The sequence below is a fragment of the Bufo gargarizans genome, chromosome 3 (genome assembly GCF_014858855.1).
Source record: "Bufo gargarizans isolate SCDJY-AF-19 chromosome 3, ASM1485885v1, whole genome shotgun sequence".
Taxonomy (NCBI): domain Eukaryota; kingdom Metazoa; phylum Chordata; class Amphibia; order Anura; family Bufonidae; genus Bufo; species Bufo gargarizans.
In genome coordinates this window covers 66,190,909-66,215,417 of record NC_058082.1, presented here as the reverse complement: position 1 = coordinate 66,215,417, position 24,509 = coordinate 66,190,909, and the positions used below count along the sequence as shown (strand labels likewise).

The 24,509-nt window shown below is 44.8% G+C and overlaps 1 protein-coding gene across 1 annotated transcript in view; it reads right to left on the bottom strand.

Moving 5' to 3' along the window:
- Positions 1 to 24,509, bottom strand: part of LOC122931114 (electroneutral sodium bicarbonate exchanger 1) — a 287,005-nt gene that overhangs the window by 78,893 nt on the left and 183,603 nt on the right. The window contains exons 7-8 of the mRNA XM_044285063.1: positions 18,173 to 18,264; positions 12,830 to 12,987 (exon numbers count right to left, since the gene is read on the bottom strand). Of these exons, the coding sequence (XP_044140998.1) occupies positions 12,830 to 12,987; positions 18,173 to 18,264 (250 nt within the window). The remainder of the gene's footprint in view (positions 1 to 12,829; positions 12,988 to 18,172; positions 18,265 to 24,509) is intronic.

The window sequence follows — 24,509 nt, the reverse complement described above, 5'->3', positions numbered from 1 at the left end:
TATCCAAGAGATTCAGATGTTTTTTCATGACACATTTTACTTTATATTAGCGGTAAATTTATGTTGATTTATTCTAGTTTGTTATAAAAAAAATATATATGAAATTTGTAAAAATCTCCAAAAATTTTTCTTTCCTATGCTCTTAAGACAGATAATCATAAATCACAAAATATTTAGTATTTAACATGTACCATATGTCTGCTTTATATTGGCATATTTTTTTAAACATACTTAAAATTTCTGGGGATGTTAGAAGGCTTATACTTTTAGCAGAAGTGTTTCACATTTTCAGGAAAATTAAAAAAACTTGTAGGGAACAATAAGGTTCTGAAGCAGCTTTGAAGGGCCTATATACTAGGAACCTCTCATTATCGCCCCATTTTTTAAACTGCACCCCTCAAACCATTCAAAACAGCATTTAAGAAGTTTGTTAACCTGTTTACCTGCTTCAAAGAAATTAACCCAAAATGTAGGTGAAATAAAAAAAATTGAAAATTGTTTGCAGATTTTGGAATTTAATCCATTCTTTTTTTGAAGCAATTAAAAGTCATTTTTTAAGGCCTCATACACTCAGGTCTTTATTTCATCTAGCAGAAAATATGCATACCTTCCATATTTTCTCAGGCCCATCAACAGAAAGGGCAATTTACACCGGCACTATCAAAGAATAGGACATGTTCCATAATGTAGGACAAACAGATCCAAACAGAAAAACCACTGATGTGTGCACGGCCCCACAGAAATCAGTGTGCCATGTGCACTAAAATTCAGACAGCTTGTGAATGAATAAATAAGGTCATGTGCATGGCATGGTTCCTTAAAGGGGTTGTCTCTCTTCAGCAAGAGGCCTTTATCATGTACAGCATGGGTGTCAAACATGCGGCCCGCGGGCCGCATGCGGCTCGCAATGAATATCTTTGCGGCCCGGCAGTCTAGTATCTCTGAACATGAGCGCGCTGCTATCGGCGCGCTCATGTTCTCTCAGCAGCACAGGGAGAAGGAAGCTGTCCTCCCTCCCCCTGTGCTGCTGCCGCTGCCACCAGTGAGAGGAGAGGGGGGGGGGAGGGGCGGGCGCACTGCGCCACCAATGATAGGACTATTCCCATTTCCCACACAGAGCGGCGCCCAGCGATGTCTCAGCCCTCACCATTAGTCCTGGGCGCCGCTCCGTTCGCCCGCAGTGCCCCATTACTGTCTCCTCTCCTGCTCCACATGCTGCTGATTACTATCGGAGCGATGGGAGGAGACATCGGCTTCACTAGTGGGCGTTCCTTCTCCCTGCGCTGCGATTGGACAGCACTACAGCCAGGAAGAAGGAACGCCCACTAGTGAAGCTGATGTCTCCTCCCATCGCTCCGATAGTAATCAGCAGCATGTGGAGCAGGAGAGGAGACAGTAATGGAGCACTGCGGGCGAACGGAGCGGCGCCCAGGACTAATGGTGAGTGCTGAGACATCGCTGGGCACCGCTCTGTGTGGCCTGATAGTGAAAGTCAGTCTTTAACACAATACAGGAGGCGGGTGCCGGCAGCAGAATCGTATTGCCGGCACCCTGCCGCTGACAGGGAGCTGCGATCAGAGGCAGTTAACCCCTTAGGTGCCGCACCTGAGGGGTTAACTGCTGATCTGCCAGTACCAGCCTCCTGTATAAAGGGGTAGTTTATCATTGGTGGTGCAGTGTGCCCCCCCCCTCAACCCCCCATCCCATTAAAATCATTGGTGGCACAGTGCGCCAGCCCCTCTCAACCCCCCCAGTATTAAAATCATTGGTGGCAGTGGCCACAGGGACCTCTCCCCTCCCCCTCATTGGTGGTGCAGTGGCAGCTTCTGATCGGAGCCCCAGCTGTGTAAGCCTGGGGCACCGATCAGTTACCATAGCAGCCAGGACGCTACAGAAGCCCTGGTTGCCATGGTAACATCCCTGATGCTGTGTGCACAAGGCACAGAGCAGCAGGGACAGTGTGAAGTCCTATTCACCCTGATAGAGCTGAATAGGACAAGGGATGAAAGATCCCAGGTTCTCGCCCCTAAGGCTACTTTCACACTTGCGTTCAGAGCGGATCCGCTCATATAATGCAGACGGTGGATCCGTTCAGAACAGATCCGTCTGCATTATATTGTAAAAAAAAAAAATTTTTTTTTTTGATGCGCCCACATAAACTTAAATTTTGTTTTTTTGGCCCATGTTAGCCTTTTTTGGCCCATGTTTGCAATATGTATCTGGCACTCACGGCGGCTCCTACCGCCAACACTTTTACCTATTAGCTGACCCTATAGTGTACGTATCCATGCGGCGTCTGCAGATCGCCGTTCAGTAATCATTCTTTTGCCCTATCATATCCATTAAAAATTATTGGTGCAGCTCCCCCTGTGGGGGGGGGGGGAGTTGCACCAATAGTTTTTAATGGATATGATAGGGCAAAAGAATGATTACTGAACGGCGATCTGCAGACGCCGCATGGATACGTACACTATAGGGTCAGCTAATAGGTAAAAGTGTTGGCGGTAGGAGCCGCCGTGAGTGCCAGATACATATTGCACTCGGTCTAATAAAGCACTCTAGGTAGGGCATTAACCCCAAAAGCGATAACTGCAAGGTGTCTGATGTCGGCTGACATTACAGACACGCACTTCGCAATCTCTTGCAAGAGATAACCTAGATCTCAGCTCACTCATAGATGAGCAGTGGGTTATTAAGCCTATAGCCCCCTAACAAATTGCCCTTCATATCGAGTTTTAAATCTATATTTTCTTTTTTTGTGGCTATATTGTTTATTAAAAGAAAAATAAAAGTTATATTTTAGTGAAAAAAACTAGAGAAAAGGCCAGAAACAGGAATTATAGTCTATGACTATTGAAATCGTACCTTTGACCTCCTGGGTCCATAGGATCATCTGTAAATATTACATTTATCAAATGTCACATGTTTCATAAATTTGTCTTATTCTTAAACCTTAGAGTGAGATTAGGACTTTTACTAGGATTACTGGAGTGAGATTGGGACTTTTTTTTTTAAAGTCTCAATGAAAAATCTGGAGTGAAACTCATTAACATAGCTAATCACACCCACAAAACTGGAGTGGTAAAAAGTCGCAAAAATCCTAGTTAGCGACTTTTTGAAGCCAGAATCCTGGAGTGAAGGCATGATAAATCAGGGCCAGAAAGTCTATCAACTTTTTCTGTTTTTTATGGGGTTCATAGACCATGATGACACTTTATTCTGCAAGTTTATACGATCACAGCAATACCAAATGTACAGTATATTGTATTTTTTTTATTTTATTACATTTGCCCATAACAGTCTTTGGTGTTACAAAATTCTAACTAACAAAAGCCATAACTTTTTCTTTTCCTATAAGGGCTTTTTTCACACGAGCGGATGCCGTGCGGGTGTCACGGCCACGGTTATGGCCGTGACTCCTTGGGAGCCGCATACAGTTGCCCGCGGTTTGGGTAGTTGTTTCAACCGCAGCTTGAGGCATGATGTTGTTTGCCTCAAGTGCGGTTGCCGCGGACAACAGTGATGTGTGCTGTTCCCTTGGAGTTGTGTGCGTGTGTGTATGCACGTTTGTATGTCTGGTGTGCACTTTGTGTTCTGGTGTGCACTGACACTTTTCCTGCACTGTGGTTGCCCGTGGCAACGTTTGGTGATGTGTACATGTGGTGGCAGTGTCCCAGCCTTTGGGCTGACTCCCAGGACACGGTTGCCACCCATGTCGTTGCCAGCGGTAACAACCACAGTGTGTTTGTTGTGTTGGACACTTTTCCTTTAAGTGGTGTTTCCCTTCTCAGGTGCTGGAAGGGTTAACTCCCTTCCCAGTGTGTGTGTGATGTCACTGGGTGTGTCCGACTGTGGGGTGTGGCTTCTTGGCCTATATAGCCTTGGTGTTTGGCATGGCTCAGTAGGTTGCTTCAGTCATGCTTGGCTGGAGCAGCCTCCTGTGCACATTACCTGCCAGTGAGAGCCACCCCTGTGGTCATAAAGATATTGTCCTTATGAATGTCACTTTATGTTTTATGTGATGTCTATGTTATGTTCTGTTGGGACCTTCCTATGTGTTTTGGTGCAGCTTACGGTTCTGGATTCCTGATTGCTCAGGGATCCAGTCAGCAAGGCTGTGGCAGGTTGGTGGAACTTCTCGTTCGCCTGCCATTCCCGTAAAGCTGTTTGTGTTCCCCTTTTCCCAGCAGCGTGGCCATGGAGACTCCTGCTCCTCCGTGCCTAGGAGGAGTAGGTCGTCTGACCCAGCTCCTAGCTCAGGGATCTGCGGAGGGTAAGTCAGGGCTCCGAGGTTCCTGCGCATGGGTCCTCCTACCTTAAAGGTTGGCCTATGCAGGTAGGAGTTAGGGTCAGGTTAGGGATGCTTGAGGAGGTGATCTGCTCCCTATCCTGTTCTCCTGGCCGACCAGCCATAACAGCATCTGGCATCACATGGCTGAGGGTTTCCCCCATCCTCAGCCGTGACAGCGGGTAATCTGCTGTGTGAAAGACTGCCAAGCCCCGCTCCGGACAGCAGAGACACAGAGCAGTAACATGGTTGATAATGCTCTGTGCCTCTCTGTGATCTTTTTACTACAAAATCAGTGAGATAAAGTTGTCACTGTGATTTCGTAGTAAAGAGATCACAGAGAGGCACGGAGCATTATCAGTCATGTTACTGCTCCGTGTCTCTGCTGTCCGGAGAGCGGCTTGGCTGTCTTTCACGCAGCGGATTACCTGCATCTGCTCGTGTGAAAGAGCCTTTACGTAGCTATGTGAGGACTTGCTACTGCAGATGGGCTGTAGTTTTTATTAGGGCCATATAGGGGAAAGCATGACATTTGAATGGCTTTTGGTTCCTTTTTTTGAAGGTGTCTAAAACACAGCAATTCTGGAATTATTTTTAATTTTGGATTACACTGTGCAGGAAAACAAACATGACCATTTTCATTTGAGTTGTTACAGACGTGGAGACCCATTATTTGTAGTTTATTCAATTTAGTCCCACTAATAGATGTACAATACTTGGATCACTGGTATAATACACTGCAATACTTCTGTATTGCAATGTAGTATACCTGTCAGCTTTACAATGACTGCATATTAGGCCTTACCAGATGCAGGGTTTGACTAAGGCTACTTTCACACTAGCGTTCGTCGGTCCGCTCGTGAGCTCCGTTTGAAGGAGCTCCCGAGCGGACCCGAACGCCTCCGTCCAGCCCTGATGCAGTCTGAATGGATGCGGATCCGCTCAGACTGCATCAGTCTGGCGGCGTTCAGCCTCCGCTCCGCTCGCCTCCGCACGGACAGGAGGACAGCTGAACGCTGCTTGCAGCGTTCGGGTGTCCGCCTGGCCGTGCGGAGGCGTGCGGATCCGCTTGAAGATGTCACCATATGGCTCAATCTTCAAGCGGATCCGTCCCCCATTGACTTTACATTGAAAGTCTGAACGGATCCGCGCAGGCTACTTGCGCACTTGCGAAATTTTTTTAAGTTATTAATGCAGACGGATCCGTACTGAACGGAGCCTCCGTCTGCATTAATATGATCGGATCCGTTCAGAACGGATCCGATCAAGCGCAAGTGTGAAAGTAGCCTTAGGCTCCATTCACACGTCCGTGATGTGTTGCGGCCCCGCAAATTGCGGGTCTGCAACACACCAGCCCGGCACCCCCATAGAAATGCCTATTCTTGTCCGCAATCTGCAGACAAGAAAAGGACATGTTCTATCTTTTTGCAGAGCTGCGGACCCAAAGATCAGGGCCGCGCTCCGCAATTGCGGATGCAGACAGCAAACTGTGTGCTGTCCGCATCCATTCCGTCCCCATAGAGAATGAATGGGTCTGCACCCGTTCCGCAAAATTGCAGAACGGATGCGGACACATTCTGCAGACGTGTGAATGGAGCCTTAAGTAGCTGGCATACCCAGAAGCATAGTTAGGCCTCCAGGTGCCATAACTAAATGGTATCATGCAGTTGTATTGTAAAGGGCCTGACAGGTTACAACATTAGCTCCCTCCCTTTGTCAACCACTTAGGTGCCAAGGCCACTATTTACAGTGGTATCTAAGTGGTTAAGCACCTGCTATCAGTTTTACTGCCGACTGCAGGTGTTGCAGCGGGGTATAAGTTGTACCTTACAGCTGACATCTTCTGCTAATGGCCAGGGCTCCGCAACTCAGCAGGCGGCCTCACTGTGCTGTAGATGTACAGCATGGTGTGCAAACCTGCTACCGGCCATGCAGTATATTTACAGCAGGATTTGGGAAGGGTTTAAAAGGAATATATCCACAATATATTTTTAACCAATTAAGACCAGATAAAGATACATATTCTAATCTAATTATTAATTGTATTTTTATGCCAGATTTTGCGGGTGGTATCTTGCCTGAGCTGCTGTTACGTACACTATAGGGTCAGCTAATAGGTAAAAGTGTTGGCGGTAGGAGCCGCCGTGAGTGCCAGATACATATTGCACTCGGTCTAATAAAGCACTCTAGGTAGGGCATTAACCCCAAAAGCGATAACTGCAAGGTGTCTGATGTCGGCTGACATTACAGACACGCACTTCGCAATCTCTTGCAAGAGATAACCTAGATCTCAGCTCACTCATAGATGAGCAGTGGGTTATTAAGCCTATAGCCCCCTAACAAATTGCCCTTCATATCGAGTTTTAAATCTATATTTTCTTTTTTTGTGGCTATATTGTTTATTAAAAGAAAAATAAAAGTTATATTTTAGTGAAAAAAACTAGAGAAAAGGCCAGAAACAGGAATTATAGTCTATGACTATTGAAATCGTACCTTTGACCTCCTGGGTCCATAGGATCATCTGTAAATATTACATTTATCAAATGTCACATGTTTCATAAATTTGTCTTATTCTTAAACCTTAGAGTGAGATTAGGACTTTTACTAGGATTACTGGAGTGAGATTGGGACTTTTTTTTTTAAAGTCTCAATGAAAAATCTGGAGTGAAACTCATTAACATAGCTAATCACACCCACAAAACTGGAGTGGTAAAAAGTCGCAAAAATCCTAGTTAGCGACTTTTTGAAGCCAGAATCCTGGAGTGAAGGCATGATAAATCAGGGCCAGAAAGTCTATCAACTTTTTCTGTTTTTTATGGGGTTCATAGACCATGATGACACTTTATTCTGCAAGTTTATACGATCACAGCAATACCAAATGTACAGTATATTGTATTTTTTTTATTTTATTACATTTGCCCATAACAGTCTTTGGTGTTACAAAATTCTAACTAACAAAAGCCATAACTTTTTATTTTCCTATAAGGGCTTTTTTCACACGAGCGGATGCCGTGCGGGTGTCACGGCCACGGTTATGGCCGTGACTCCTTGGGAGCCGCATACAGTTGCCCGCGGTTTGGGTAGTTGTTTCAACCGCAGCTTGAGGCATGATGTTGTTTGCCTCAAGTGCGGTTGCCGCGGACAACAGTGATGTGTGCTGTTCCCTTGGAGTTGTGTGCGTGTGTGTATGCACGTTTGTATGTCTGGTGTGCACTTTGTGTTCTGGTGTGCACTGACACTTTTCCTGCACTGTGGTTGCCCGTGGCAACGTTTGGTGATGTGTACATGTGGTGGCAGTGTCCCAGCCTTTGGGCTGACTCCCAGGACACGGTTGCCACCCATGTCGTTGCCAGCGGTAACAACCACAGTGTGTTTGTTGTGTTGGACACTTTTCCTTTAAGTGGTGTTTCCCTTCTCAGGTGCTGGAAGGGTTAACTCCCTTCCCAGTGTGTGTGTGATGTCACTGGGTGTGTCCGACTGTGGGGTGTGGCTTCTTGGCCTATATAGCCTTGGTGTTTGGCATGGCTCAGTAGGTTGCTTCAGTCATGCTTGGCTGGAGCAGCCTCCTGTGCACATTACCTGCCAGTGAGAGCCACCCCTGTGGTCATAAAGATATTGTCCTTATGAATGTCACTTTATGTTTTATGTGATGTCTATGTTATGTTCTGTTGGGACCTTCCTATGTGTTTTGGTGCAGCTTACGGTTCTGGATTCCTGATTGCTCAGGGATCCAGTCAGCAAGGCTGTGGCAGGTTGGTGGAACTTCTCGTTCGCCTGCCATTCCCGTAAAGCTGTTTGTGTTCCCCTTTTCCCAGCAGCGTGGCCATGGAGACTCCTGCTCCTCCGTGCCTAGGAGGAGTAGGTCGTCTGACCCAGCTCCTAGCTCAGGGATCTGCGGAGGGTAAGTCAGGGCTCCGAGGTTCCTGCGCATGGGTCCTCCTACCTTAAAGGTTGGCCTATGCAGGTAGGAGTTAGGGTCAGGTTAGGGATGCTTGAGGAGGTGATCTGCTCCCTATCCTGTTCTCCTGGCCGACCAGCCATAACAGCATCTGGCATCACATGGCTGAGGGTTTCCCCCATCCTCAGCCGTGACAGCGGGTAATCTGCTGTGTGAAAGACTGCCAAGCCCCGCTCCGGACAGCAGAGACACAGAGCAGTAACATGGTTGATAATGCTCTGTGCCTCTCTGTGATCTTTTTACTACAAAATCAGTGAGATAAAGTTGTCACTGTGATTTCGTAGTAAAGAGATCACAGAGAGGCACGGAGCATTATCAGTCATGTTACTGCTCCGTGTCTCTGCTGTCCGGAGAGCGGCTTGGCTGTCTTTCACGCAGCGGATTACCTGCATCTGCTCGTGTGAAAGAGCCTTTACGTAGCTATGTGAGGACTTGCTACTGCAGATGGGCTGTAGTTTTTATTAGGGCCATATAGGGGAAAGCATGACATTTGAATGGCTTTTGGTTCCTTTTTTTGAAGGTGTCTAAAACACAGCAATTCTGGAATTATTTTTAATTTTGGATTACACTGTGCAGGAAAACAAACATGACCATTTTCATTTGAGTTGTTACAGACGTGGAGACCCATTATTTGTAGTTTATTCAATTTAGTCCCACTAATAGATGTACAATACTTGGATCACTGGTATAATACACTGCAATACTTCTGTATTGCAATGTAGTATACCTGTCAGCTTTACAATGACTGCATATTAGGCCTTACCAGATGCAGGGTTTGACTAAGGCTACTTTCACACTAGCGTTCGTCGGTCCGCTCGTGAGCTCCGTTTGAAGGAGCTCCCGAGCGGACCCGAACGCCTCCGTCCAGCCCTGATGCAGTCTGAATGGATGCGGATCCGCTCAGACTGCATCAGTCTGGCGGCGTTCAGCCTCCGCTCCGCTCGCCTCCGCACGGACAGGAGGACAGCTGAACGCTGCTTGCAGCGTTCGGGTGTCCGCCTGGCCGTGCGGAGGCGTGCGGATCCGCTTGAAGATGTCACCATATGGCTCAATCTTCAAGCGGATCCGTCCCCCATTGACTTTACATTGAAAGTCTGAACGGATCCGCGCAGGCTACTTGCGCACTTGCGAAATTTTTTTAAGTTATTAATGCAGACGGATCCGTACTGAACGGAGCCTCCGTCTGCATTAATATGATCGGATCCGTTCAGAACGGATCCGATCAAGCGCAAGTGTGAAAGTAGCCTTAGGCTCCATTCACACGTCCGTGATGTGTTGCGGCCCCGCAAATTGCGGGTCTGCAACACACCAGCCCGGCACCCCCATAGAAATGCCTATTCTTGTCCGCAATCTGCAGACAAGAAAAGGACATGTTCTATCTTTTTGCAGAGCTGCGGACCCAAAGATCAGGGCCGCGCTCCGCAATTGCGGATGCAGACAGCAAACTGTGTGCTGTCCGCATCCATTCCGTCCCCATAGAGAATGAATGGGTCCGCACCCGTTCCGCAAAATTGCAGAACGGATGCGGACACATTCTGCAGACGTGTGAATGGAGCCTTAAGTAGCTGGCATACCCAGAAGCATAGTTAGGCCTCCAGGTGCCATAACTAAATGGTATCATGCAGTTGTATTGTAAAGGGCCTGACAGGTTACAACATTAGCTCCCTCCCTTTGTCAACCACTTAGGTGCCAAGGCCACTATTTACAGTGGTATCTAAGTGGTTAAGCACCTGCTATCAGTTTTACTGCCGACTGCAGGTGTTGCAGCGGGGTATAAGTTGTACCTTACAGCTGACATCTTCTGCTAATGGCCAGGGCTCCGCAACTCAGCAGGCGGCCTCACTGTGCTGTAGATGTACAGCATGGTGTGCAAACCTGCTACCGGCCATGCAGTATATTTACAGCAGGGTTTGGGAAGGGTTTAAAAGGAATATATCCACAATATATTTTTAACCAATTAAGACCAGATAAAGATACATATTCTAATCTAATTATTAATTGTATTTTTATGCCAGATTTTGCGGGTGGTATCTTGCCTGAGCTGCTGTTACAGCTGCCACATGGGCCACAGGCACAATGGGCAGGAAATGTTCAATGCTCTATGATCTGTGCAGAGGAGGTCATTATGCAGGGAGGGGGAGGAGGTGAGCTGCGACCATCATATGTAGTGAATAGTGGATCCTGTATTATCTATACAGAGGTGTTGTCATTGTAATCTTGCCTGTGGTCATAATGAGATGACTGCTGAAAAGTGATCTCTGCAGAAGAGGAAATATCAGTCTATTATTAAAGTCCAGTGAGATTAGCCTGTATAACATTATATAGTGTTATGTGGAGTCTTGAGCTAGCAGGATACACTATATCCAGCCCCTGACAACCTCATAACCTTAGTGTGCATTAGTTGAGGATTTCATTGCTAAAGGAAGACCAATTACTAACAGCTCTCTTTTTCACTGAGGTATAGACAAGTTTAGAAACGTAATGAAGTTTACACCAATACTGGTGTGGCTGGTAAAGTAAGTGCCACGTGCCAGTGTTTCCCAGCCACGGTAGGTCATACAGATCCAGATCTGTCGTCCTTCACACTGCTTCAGTAAATAAAGAATATATGAACTCACACGTTAAGTTTAGATCGGGGCTATGTGAAGTCTTTTGTCAAATGATACAGTCCATAGGAAGTATTGCATGGCAGTAATACTATATACAGGTGAAACTCAAAAAATTTGAATATCGTGCAAAGTTCATTTATTTCAGTGATGCAACTTAAAAGGTGAAACGAATATGTAAGATAGACTCATTACATGCAAAGCGAGATATTTCAAGCCTTTATTTGTTATAACTTGGATGATTATGGCTTACAGCTTATGAAACCCCAAAGTCCCAATCTCAGGTACCCTTTGCTCAGGGGATTGGATTAGTTAGCTGACTAGAGTGTGACACTTTGAGCCTAGAATATTTAACCTTTTCACAAAATTCGAATTTTAAGCTGCATTAATGGAACTCCTTTTAATTTGCATTACTGAAATAAATGGACTTTTGCACTGATATTCTAATTTTTCTGAGTTTCACCTGTATAAAGTACAATACAAAGGTAAATGCATTACTTGTGGATTGTGGAAATGTATGCCACTTCTCTGCAATGTCACTTTAAGGAATTCGCCTGTTTCAAACTAACACAATGCCGTATCTGCTGTATCCCTATGGTGCTGTTATTTCCAGTCATAAGTCGCATTAATGGGTGTGGATTTTCAGGCATAATACAGGCACAAAAACAAAACCAGCCTTGCTATGAGAAATGACCTGATGTCGCTGTGTGACAATTGGCAGTGCAGCACAAGCTTTAGTAGACCTGACCGATGTATTTAGTCATTATCCCCTCCTTATACAGCAAGTCCAGATGTGACTGCTCTTTTGGCTTGTGTCACCTTATACTAATGGTTAGAAGTTCACTAATTCATGAATAGATGACTATGCTTGAACAACGTCTTTCTTTTTCTTAAAAACCTTAAACAAAAATCTGGCAAAATATAAACTTAATTCATTGGAGTCTCAATATGTACGTAATTATGCCATAAATAAAAGGGTAATTTGGCAGCTTGGGATGAGGTAATGAGAATTTTTGGCTGGAAGAATGCGGTCGAAGCGGAGATAGATCTCAGCAGTCTCAAAGTAACAGAAGGCTAACAAAATAAAATATAGCAGTCAGGAGCTGGCACGAAATATAGGCAATTAAAACAGAAATAAAATAGACCACCATTGTGAACCTGCTAGCAAGTCATCTAGGCGAGGAATGAAGTAGAGAACATAGGACACAGAGAAAGTGCTAAGCTGGGCATGCGCATTCAACCGCTGTTGGCCAATCCATCGTTCAACCGACAGCTATCTCCATCAAATCCCTAACGACTCAACGTTTAGCTCAGCCAAACATGTATGTGTATTCTATGGGGAGAGAGGAGAAAGCCACCAGAAGACACCTCTGTCAGGGGCTCGTCTTCTGGAAGAACAATAGGATAGGGCGAAAATATTCAGTCGGGGGCAGAGTCCGGAACTCCCCTACACATTACAGCATTGTCCGAACTCACCGAAGGCTGACAGTATAGTATTGTATATGAGCTTTTAGAGAGATAGCTAGACAAATAGATATTGTATATATACAGAGATAAAGATACCGTAGATAGATGATAGAGATGAAGACAGATATTTATGGCAAAAATGGATCAAACAGTCAAGGTCTAAATCTGAATTGCATTGCACCTTTGTCATGCACATGGGAAAGTCTGTGCTTGGGGTGTGGACAGGGCTGTGCTAATTTAGCTCTGACTAATAATTGGGAAAGAACAAGTTGGCACTTGCTACTTATTTCCAGCAGACCATGTGGTGACGCCTTAAAATATAGTAAAAGTAAGTACTGCTCCTGGATGACAGAACACACAGTTTGTAAAGACAATACATGTTACTTCTGCAAATACACAATGTGCAAATGCAGACCTCCCATACATTTTCAGATGCTCTATCAATAACCAATCAGTAACCCAGAATTGACAGAGATCAGTTATTTCATGGGACGATGAATAGTTACTCACCTTGTAGGTATAGGGACTTCTGTCAGTCCAGTAAGAAGAACTGCTGGGGACAGACGGACAAAGGCTACAATTGGTCGCTCTAGGAAATCCAATTCTCCAACTAGTACGTTGGAGGCTTCTGCTCCTGTGGGTATTTTTTTCATGAAATGAAGATCCACCTTAAAGTAACCATGAAATGTATAGGATCAGGATCAGTTATTGTTGCACTTGCATAACTAGGTCTAGCTTTACCTAAATATGCATACACATATATATATATAAAAAAAAGTTAAATATATTCAATATACACAAAAAAGGGGCATTCTTAATCTTATTCCAGGGATGAAGTTTTGACAATGTCCATGTCCAAAAGTCATCACTGGAGGTCAGGATACAGAAACTGGTGGGGGCTCCAGGAATGGCGGGGTAACTGTAACGTGCGAATTTCTCAGCTTCTTATTTTTTCCCACCCTGTTTCTCGGTGAGTCTCATATAAACAGGGTAATCTCATGAATCGTTTTCATACCAGAAGTCCAGAATAATAGCAGATATAGAGAATGGCTGAACAGGGTGGGACGCCCGCCAAAGACTTTACTACAATTCAGAAGCAAAATATGTAATGATTATACTGGTACTGTTATATGCTGCAAATTTTCCGCCCACAATTCCGCAGCCGAAGGGTATCTGCCAAGTGTGAACATACCATAAAGTAATTTCAGTGTTCCTAGTATAAACAATTTTTACTTCAATGTGTCCCTCTTGATGCTGCTACTGATCTATGCTGCAGGGTAGGGGTGGGCGATATGGCCTAAAATCTATATTGCGATATAATTTGAAGCATGTGCGATATGCGATATATTATTTTCTTCTGTATGTATACAAAAAATACAAATTACAAAACTTGGCCCAGAGCCAGTGCCATTAGCCCCATGGCATTTACCATCATCATCATACTTGTCCCCCTGTGGCCCAGAGCCAGTGCCATCAGCCCCATGGCATTTGACATCATCATCATACATGATTGTCCCTCAGAGCCAGTGCCATCAGCCCCATGGCATTTGCCAATTGCCATCATCATACATGTCCCCCAGAGCCAGTGCCATCAGCCCCATGGCATTTGCCACCATCATCATACATGATTGTCCCTCAGAGCCAGTGCCATCAGCCCCATGGAATTTGACAATTGCCATTATCATACGTGTCTCCCAGAGCCAGTGCCATCAGACCCAAACCCCATGGTATTTGCCATCATCTGCCATCAGACATGTCCCTGAGAGCCAGTGCCATCATCATCATACTTGTCCCCCTGTGGCCCAGAGCCAGTGCCATCAGCCCCATGGCATTTGCCAATTGTCATCATCATACATGTCCCCCAGAGCCAGTGCCATAAGCCCCAAGCCGCATGGCATTTGCCATCAGACATGTCCCTCAGAGCCAGTGCCATCAGCCCCATGGCATTTGCCATCATCATCATACATGATTGACCCTCAGAGCCAGTGCCATCAGCCCCATGTCATTTGCCAATTTCCATCATCATACATGTCCCCCAGAGCCAGTGCCATCAGCCCCATGGCATTTGCCATCAGACATGTCCCCCAGAGCCAGTGCCATCAACCTGGCATTTGCCATTATCTGCCATCAGACATGTCCCCCAGAGCCAGTGCCATCAGATCAGCCCCATGGCCATCCTTTGCAAATAGATTCCTCCCCCCCCCCCCCCCCCCCGATCCTCCAGCCCTGCCCAGAGGAATCGCTATACTTACCTTTCCTGCAGGGTGCTCGGCAGTCCGCAGGTGTTGCGTCTTCTCCCCAGCATGCATTGGGCGGGACCTGACGTCACACACAGCGTCAGCCAGCGGGCTGACGCTGTGTGCACGCCAGGCCCTGGCCACTCCAGTACAGCACGATGGGGACTGCGTAGTCAGGAGCTGGAGCCACGGAGCGGTCAGAAGCTTCTTCAATTCACTACCGCTCCATGGTCATATCGCAGTCTGGCGATATATCGTTGCACAGATTCATATCGCCCTCCCCTACTGCAGGAGGTGTGCTCTGAACAAAATCAGTCTCCTTTTCCCCCTGACAGCTGACAAAATAACTATTTTCTTATTTTCTCTGCAGAAAGAATCTTCCCAACTATACTGCCTTGCTCCTGCTCGTTTCCAAGAAGCAGGGCAGAAAGTTATTCCTATTGGCCGTTCTGCCAATAGAAATAGCTTCATTGGGGGAATTAAAGAGCTCATTACAGGCTATGGACACCTTTGGGAGTATTTTTTATTATTATCGCATTGTACTTATCTTGGGCTATTTACCCAGTTGGTTTTTATTCAAAGTGTTTTAGGCTAGTTGCACATCTCCAGCACGTAGATCCGACCACCAATGCCAGGAATCGGCCAGACGTAAACCACAGCGTGCAGCGGTTTGTGTCCATCCGATTCTGCCCATCTTTGCTTTCTCTGCTGGAACATCCTGCCAGAATTCATGCCGCAGATGCGAAACTAGCCTAACCATTTATCTTCCACAATCTTCAGTTCTTTCTCCTGTTCACTGAAATTCATCGGTCGCCTCGATCTGTAGTTCTTATCTCTACTCTGCTGACAGCTCAAACACGTTTTTTAACTTGAAGTCTTATCACACTGATCATAATTCTGCTTCACTAAGGAAAAACATTAAACCGTCAGTGCAGCTCTCTATTGGATTTCAGTGGAAAGTGCACAGAACAGTCCGCAGAGTAAATGAAACATGTGGAAGACAAACGGTGGAAAATTTATAATAAACACCAATTGGAAAAATGCTTTTTAGCCCAAAGTAAGCACAATTAAATAATAAAGATATGTCCCAAATGTGTTCATAGCCTTTAATGAAGAATTACAATGAGAATTTCTAGTTTTCACTATTCAATACAGCACATAATAAATACATGGTGGGGGAAAGGGGCAGATTTAGTAGGTGGTCCCCTATGAAGCCATTGAGGGAAGGGGCCATAATTTACAAATTTAAAAAAGACTTAGGCCTCTTTCACACTACAGTATGTTGAATTCAGTGTTTTGCGTTCCGTTTTTCACGGATCCGTTGTTCCGTTTTTTGCTTCCGTTGTGGTTCCGTTTCCGTTCCGTTGTTCCGTTCCGTTTTTCCGTATGGCATATACAGTATACAGTAATTACATAGAAAAAATTGGGCTGGGCATAACATTTTCAATTGATGGTTCCGCAAAAAACGGAACGGATACGGAAGACATACGGATGCATTTCCGTATGTGTTCCGTTTTTTTTGCGGACCCATTGACTTGAATGGAGCCACGGACTGTGATTTGCGGCCAAATATAGGACATGTTCTATCTTTTCAACGGAACGGAAAAACGGAAATACGGAAACGGAATGCATACGGAACACATTCCGTTTTTTTGCGGAACCATTGAAATGAATGGTTCCGTATACGGACCGTATACGGAACGCAAAAAACGGACCGCAAAACGGAAGAAAAAAAACGGTAGTGTGAAAGAGGCCTTAAGCAGTGCTTAAGTTTTTTTTTTAAACCAATCGGACTGCTAGGGGAGGAGATGGGGATGGAGGGAATTCCGAAGCATGTATTATGAATAAGGACACTAGGCACTGGTGGAAAAAAAGAGGTATCCATCTGACAACAATTATGCTTTATTACAGGTAGACTTTCTATGGAAAAGTTTACGATGTAGAACTGAAACCCAGTAAATAAATGATAAAATATATACAAAAATCAACACACATTTTTTCTGTACAGATTTTAACAAAAGTGCACCAAGACAGCCAAGACCAAGGTGACCTCTATGCAAGAATAGTATATAGGACTTAATCTCCTATAGTTCTATAGAGCTCTTACTCTTATAGGTCTCTAACAAACCACAGTTCTACAGGGTGGCCTATGAAAAAGTAGCCGGCCTCCAATATCTCCAAATCCAACTGCCTAATAGTAAATCTGTCTTAGTTGTCCATTGCAACCAATCAGAGCTCAGCTTTTATTTTTTTCAGAGCCCTGTAGGAACTGAAAGCTGAGATCTGATTGGTTTCTATGGGCAACTAAGACATTTATTATTCAGTTTGATAAAAGTGGCCTATTGTGTCAGAAAGATAGTGTTCTCCATGGAACATCGCATAGTGATTGTAGAAGGCTATGTGCGAAGCAGATTGATTAAAGAAAAGCAAAAGACCTTTGCAGACAAGCACCCAGGAACAAAACCACCAGCTAAACGTTGTACTCAGAGTCCGGTTTGGAAAAGGCATCAAACTGGCTCTGTTGCAAACATCAGGACGGCAGACGTTGTGCATGAAATTCAGCAGCGGATTGCAAGTAGCCCCCAAAAATCAACTGGAAGACTGTCTCAGCAAGTTGATGTATCATGAAAGTCATGTCAGCGAGTGCTGACATCCCTGAACCTGAAACCGTGCCGAATAACATGTGAGCAGTACCTGGAAGAGTCTGACAAAGATAAACGTGTAAATTACTGGACTTGGTGCTGACTGCTGTACTTATTGACGGATGAAGCTTGGTTTCATTTATCAGGTCATGTAAGTTCCCAGAATACGAGATACTGGTCCACTGAAAATCCCAATTTGGCTTAGGAAACACCACTTCACAACCAGAAAATTAGCGTTTCATGCTCAGTGCCAGAAACATGAATAGAGGGCCAAATTTTCTTCAAATCAACTGTGAATTCCGCAATTTAGATGGACATATCTGAACAATTTTACAACCAAGTAACACCTGAAGAAAACATTTCCTGCTTTCTGCAACAAGATCGGACAACAAGCTGCACCTCAGGGAACTCACTGGCACCGGTTCATGAACGGTTTACGGAGGAGCGAACTGTGAGCAAGGGGTTATGGCCGCCACGTTCCCCAGACTTGTCCACATGCGATTTTTATCTGTGAGGAAATTTAAACCAGAAAGTGTCCGCTAACAGCCCACATCCCCTTGAGGAACTCAAGGAGAACATCACAAACACCATCCACAGCATCACTGCTGAAGACAGTATTAGCCAACATAATCCCATTTGTTACAGATGTGAATAGGGACCACTTTCAGCATCTTTTGTGGCTTGTGGGTAATAAAAAAAAACAATCCACTTGCATTTTTTCGTGGGCCACCCTGTAGAAAACATTCTCCTAGACTTGACTCCTTTCTATGACGTCAAGTGTGGAAAAATACACACACTTTGTTTTGCCACAGTTTTTGGTTTTCTGTAATGGTGTGGCTCTATTACTACCCATGTAAATATTCCCTAAGGAGCCCAGTCTATACCAGTTTAGATTCATTAAACAAGGATAATATGGAATTAGAAATGATCGTCAACCTGGACTTCTGCAAGATCTTCTAGTAGATGACACCCACCTTGCTTAGATCAACAGCACTGCTGTTGTCATGGTTTCCACCATTTTTGACTTCTAAAGTAGAGGGGGTAGGTTGTGGAAAGACTGACAGACCTGTGGGACAAGAATACTTAAAATATTAACTCAGACATTTATTGTGAAGACTGAAAATGTATTAAACGGTTGTTCATGCACATTTTTCATGTATTTTCAGTATAGACCAGGGACTACCATTCACAGTAGGCAATCTGTTTTCTTTCCACCAGGCATCTGTCATCTTCAATCAAAATGGCTTCAATCCATTCTGAACGCAGCAGCCAGATACGCGTTCATTTTAATAGCTGCCCCAGTGTTTTCTCTCCTGCCTGCGTCTTCCAGAATAGCATTTTGGGTCTGAGCATTGCTGCACGCCCTCATCTCTGCTACTGGCATGAACTCTATACTGTGCCAATGCACCCAATAATCATTGCCCCTGATCTCCCACCACTGAAACTTCTCCCATGCTGCATCTATACCCTGCAATATTTTGTTTCAGACAATCCGACCAAAGCCTCTTGTACAGAATACACGGAACCCCCCGTTGAGATGTGTCTAGTGGAGAATAGCCCCAAACATACACTATGCAAATTCCCATTTAAACAAAATTGAACAGAAAACCCTCTACAGCAGGCATGCTCAACCTGCAGCCCTCCAGCTGTTGCAAAACTACAACTCCCATCATTCCCTGACCCGCTACAGCTATTATCCTACAGAAGGGCAACGTGGGAGTTGTCGTTTTACAACAGCTGGAGGGCCACAGGTTGAGAATCCCTGCTCTACAGTATATATCTTTGTATGAAACTAGGGCATATGGACGGTAAAGTCAGGGGCAGACTGGCCATAGACGTTACAGGGGCTCACCCCAGCCCTCCCCACCAGCTGATTAAATACTGTAAGAATCTGATGCTCTCAGCATTAATGCTAGGAGCATCAGGTACTTAAGTACTTGGCCAAAAGCCGCAGATGCCCTCCTGAATTCAACTATACCGCTGTCCTCGTGAACGGTAATAAAGTTGAGTACTGTGGCAGGATTTTACGCAGGACTGCGGTATCGCTGCCCCCCTCTACAACATGGGGCCACTTTTTTTTTTTTTTCCAGGGCCACTAAGTTCACAGTCCGCCCCTGGGTACAGTAGGGTTCCATGAACCTCTACAGGTGTCATAACGGAGGCATGGTAGAGCTGAAGTATTATCACATATTTTGCTTTAGAAAAAAACTCTAGCCCATTTAGGCACTTAACATCTACTTACTAAAGGGGTATTCCAGCACAAAAAAAAAAAGTTTCCATAGTCTGCGCATGATCTAAAAAAAAAAATACCAGAAGTCATACTAACCGATCCCCAGCCGCTGCTGTTCAGACAGTGCTGGGGTCCCCACTGCGCTTCACTTCCTGCTCCTGTACTGACAGCAGAAAATGGCTGTGAATGCCGCTCAGCAACCATGACCCGCCTCAGCCAGAGATTGGCCATTTCCTGCTGTGTCTATACAAAAGAGGAGAGTGGAGCACAGCAGGGACCCCAGCACTGTTACACCATCTTAAGGCAGCAGTGGGGCGATTGGTGAAGTGAATATAAGTTGTTTTTTTACAGGATGTGAAGCCTTTGGAAAAAAAAAAACTTTAATCTTTTTTACTCTTTTTATTAATAGAAGAGAAATAACCGACACCATACATTCCTGTTACATGTCAAACAGATATAAAGAATCCTTTTTTGTCCAATTACTTCAATCACCCACTGCCCTGTTTGGCTGGCTTTACATTGTATAATACATTCAGGTGGCCCCATTAAACCGACAGAGCCATGGGTCCTCGAGCCATTGATAAAGAATGCCGCAGTCTCGAGGGAGTACATTGTGTGGGGTGACCCACACCACAGGCCCCAAACCTTGTTAAAATTTTTGGGTTTATTGCGGTGTTTAAACACCAACACTATATATGGTAGAATCTGATTTATCTGTAATTTCCACATGGACAAGTTCGGTGTATTGGGGTTGTACCATCTCAAAGCAATACATTTACGTGCCATAAATAACGGCTCCCTGAAAAATGTTGTGATGTAATGATCAATATTCCCAGCAAGCAAACCTCGGGGGTGCAGGAAACCTGAACCGGCAGCAAGTTAGAGAGAAAAGCAGTCACTTCCCCCCAGAATGTAGCAATCGGGCTGCATCTCCACATCATGTGCCAGAAGTCCGCCTCCAGTTCCCCACACCGTGGACATGCAGTGTATTACAGGTATTATGGCTTTCAGCCAGAACCTCAGCCTGATGACCACACAAATATGCCTAATAATTGGACCCAGTGGTATTTACCTATTTAGTGATATCAGTATGGCCAGTAGTGTCCCTTGTTAGCATATCTAAGGCAGGAAGGGCACATTGTAAAAGCAGTTGAACAACATCCTCTTGGCCAAGAGATGGGGAAAGATATTTGGGTGGTCACAGGGTGGAGTCTATGGGGGGGGGGGGGGGCTGGGACAAGGAAACTTGAGCATCGGGCTCTCTCGTCTCTTCCTGGATCCCTTTGGATCAACAGCACTTCAGGAGCAAACTAAGTTATATGTGTGCTTATGTGGGTATGTTAATATGTTTAATATCCCAGTAGACTTTATATGTGTACATATAGATATTTGTGTGCAGTTGTATTACCAGTAGATTATATATGCGTTTTATGCATGAGTCTCTTTATGTACATGTACTAATGGTCAGGTACTGGATGTGAGTTGGTTAGAGGAGTAGATCCCAGTAGACTGTATAATGGTGGACTCTGGATATACTGTATAGGCATACACATTATTAGCCACACTTGCTTAGCATCCAGGGTGGGCAGGAACGGAGGTGGCTGTGTGTGGTGGTGTCCTCTATGTATTGTGTTGTCTGTATCTTTATGTATAATGTCCATTGCTTTGTCATCTCTATGTTATCAGTAAACTATTTTTATATATAAGTATCTGCGAGGGTTGTATGTTACTCCTGGGGTATATGAAGGACTGGAAGAGGTGTAATTATACACAGAATAAATCGGGTTATATAGTAAACAAGGGCAACAGTCTAGGAATAGAATAGAAGGAAAACGGAGATGGACATAAATCTCCAATTTCCAATAACCAAAATTCCCTTCATCACTGTGGATGATGCTCTACCCATTCTATATAACCTAGTTGGTGTGAGATATGTTTGATGGATGATGTGTAGTTGGTAGGGTTGTTTCAATACCAAAATTTTGATTTGGTTTCGATACCATAAAAAAGTTTTGCGATACTCTATACCATTCAATACCACACGAAAAAAATAAAATGCCAAAAAAAAGCCGTGTGCATTCTGCATTTTATGGAACCTCCGGCCCATAATCGAACAGTCCTATCCTATTTTTTGGGGGGACAAGGTGATGAAAAAAAATTATGTTTTTATTTATTTATTTTCTTTCACGGCAGTCACCGCATAGGAGATATTTTTTCATATTTTAATATGGACGTGGCAATATGTAATATTTTATTTATTTATTTCTTATATATTTTATATGTAAAATTGGGAAAGGGGGGTTATTTATACTTAATATTTAGTTGTTGTTTTTTTTACAGTTTATTTAATAACTATTTCCCCCCTTACAGGCTAGAACCTGGGATCTTTTAATCCCTTGTCTATTCACGCTAATAGAGCTCTATTAGGGTGAAGAGGATCTGACACTCTCCCTGCTGCCCTGTGCATAGTACACATAGCAGCAGGGAGCTTACCATGGCAGCCAGGGCTTCAGTAGCGTCCTGGCTGCCATGATAACCGATCAGAGCCTTGCAATTACACTGCGGGGGCTCCGATCAGAAGCTGCAACTGTCACCAATGAGAGGAGGTGAGGGGACTCTGTGGCCACTGCCACCAATTATTTTAATAGTGGGGAGGGGGCGCACTGCGCCACTAATGTTTTTAATACTGTGGAGGGAGAGGGGGGGGGGAGAGTTGGCACTGTGGCACCAATGTATTTAATACTGAGGACGGGGGAGGGAGCACCTGAGGGGTTAATTGCCGTGGATCGCAGCGCCCTGTCAGAGTCAGGGTGTCGGCAATGTGTTTCTGCCGCCGCCTGCATTTGTGATGTATTAAACGTTAGTTATCATTGGTGGTGCAGTGGCCACAGCCCCTGCTCTGCGCTCTCATTGGAGGCAGCAGCGGCAGCAGTACAGGGGGGAGGGAGAGACTGCTTCCTTCTTCCCTGTGCTGCTGAGGGGTGGCGCACGCTGAGAGCAGTACGATCCATATTCTCTGATACTGGGCTGTGCAGTAGCACATCCTACTATTGATAAAAGACAAATCCCGGTATCGTATCGATACCGGGCTAAAAGTATCGATTGGGTATCGAAGGTTCGAAACCCGAAACAACCCTAATAGTTGGATTATTTTATTATTGACTGCTGGCTATGGATTCTTCTGTAAATGTGGGTATCAGTCTTTTCCATTTGTCTATTACCGTGAGGGGATTAGCTCTGACCTTTGCTTGTACTAAATGTGAGTAGATTAATGATACTATTTCTCTAAGTCCCTGGGTTTTAACGATTCCTATGAGTGGGTACTTAGAAATCGTGGTGTTGGTGTTCGGGAATTTACTCTGTATGGCGGATCTGAGTTGTAGGTATGAAAAGGAGTACAGGGGATGTTGTATTTCTAAGATAGTGCTTCGAACGTCATTAACACTCCCTGGTCATATATATCTCCAAGGGTTTTGACCTCTGCCAACTGCCATCTGTCCGCCCCCATAACCACCTGCATATGCGGCATTGATTGATTAGCCCACAGAGGTATATCGGAGACTACTTCTGCAAATTGGGTGAATTATTTAGCCTCTTTCCAAACCATTTGCGCCAAGTTATGCAGCGGCAACAGCGGTTTCTGGAATTTAGGGGGCATTTCCAAGCCTGACCATAGCAAGTAGCAGTTTAGGTAGCGTTTCAAAAGTACTCCGAGGTGGATAGATCTTCAGATGTATACCATGTATTGATGAGCCTCAGCTGGCCTGCCAGGTAATAAATATAGTAGTGCGGTAAAGCCATACCTCCCTCTGTTTTTGGGCGTTTTATTGCATCCAGGTTTAGTTTAGCGCGGGATCTGCCCCATATAAAAACTCTAGTCAAGGAATCTATTTCTGTAAACACAGATTTGGGTGAGTGTTGAAAGGCATACAGAGCCTTGGGAAAATTAAGCATTTTAATTAAGTTAATACGTCCTGCTACTGAAATGAACAATGCCTTCCAGCTTTGGAACTTGCTCTTTGTATGATCAGCTAAGGGATAAATGTTAAGTGACAGGGCCTGGGAGTATCTTTTAGTGATGTTTACTCCCAGATACTTGAATGTATCTACCACCTTTAATCGTTCCACATGGGAGAGACCTGTCCAGTCTGCCCCGACCAAAGGCATGTAAACTGATTTCTCCCAGTTGATTCGTAGACCGAGAATGCCCCAAATTCATCTATCAAAGCCTCTGCACCACTAAGAGATGTGTCAGGTAATGATAAATATAAAATCATATAATCAGCAAATAGTCCTATACGGACTTCTCTCTCTCCCATGGTCACTCCAGTTATGTTGCTGCTTCTCACCTTAATTGCCAGTGTCTCAACTGCCAGGGCAAACAAGAGCGGCCACAGGAGGCAGCCTTGTCTCGTTCCTCTGTAAAGAGGGAAGCTTCCTGATAATTCTCCATTTATCAATAGCCTGATTACCGGGCTGCTGTACAGGATAGCAATCCATCTGAGGAACTGTGGACCAAACCCAAATCCTTTCAGGCAGTTAATCAAATAATCCCATCTATAGAATCAAATGCCTTGGCTGCCTCTAATGAGGCTAGGGCCCAATCCGGGTAACTACCTGAACCTGTCTAAAGGACTTCCCTGGCATAAATTCTGTCTGGTCCTGGTGAACCAATTACAGAATTACCTGACGAGTAGCCAGAATTCTGGTCAGAATTTTGTAGTCTACATTTAGCAATGCTATGGGTCTATAGGAACTACATTCTAGAGGATCTTTATCAGGTTTGAGTAAAAGTATAATAGTGGCTTCCATAAATGATTCCGGCAGGCGTCAGAATTCCAAGGCCGAGTGGATAACAATTGAGGGGATAATACCGCCGCATATTTGGCATATACTTCTTTGGGGAGCCCGTCTGGGCAAGGAGATTATCCGTTGTTAAGGTCTGAAATAGCTAGTGTTATTTCTTTCAGGCTAATTGGTAGATACAATTGAGCTCTTTAGGTTATAGTAAGTTTGGGGAGGGATATGGTCTCTAAATACGTGGCTTTCTCCCTTTCAGATGCGGTTATGCTAGATCTATA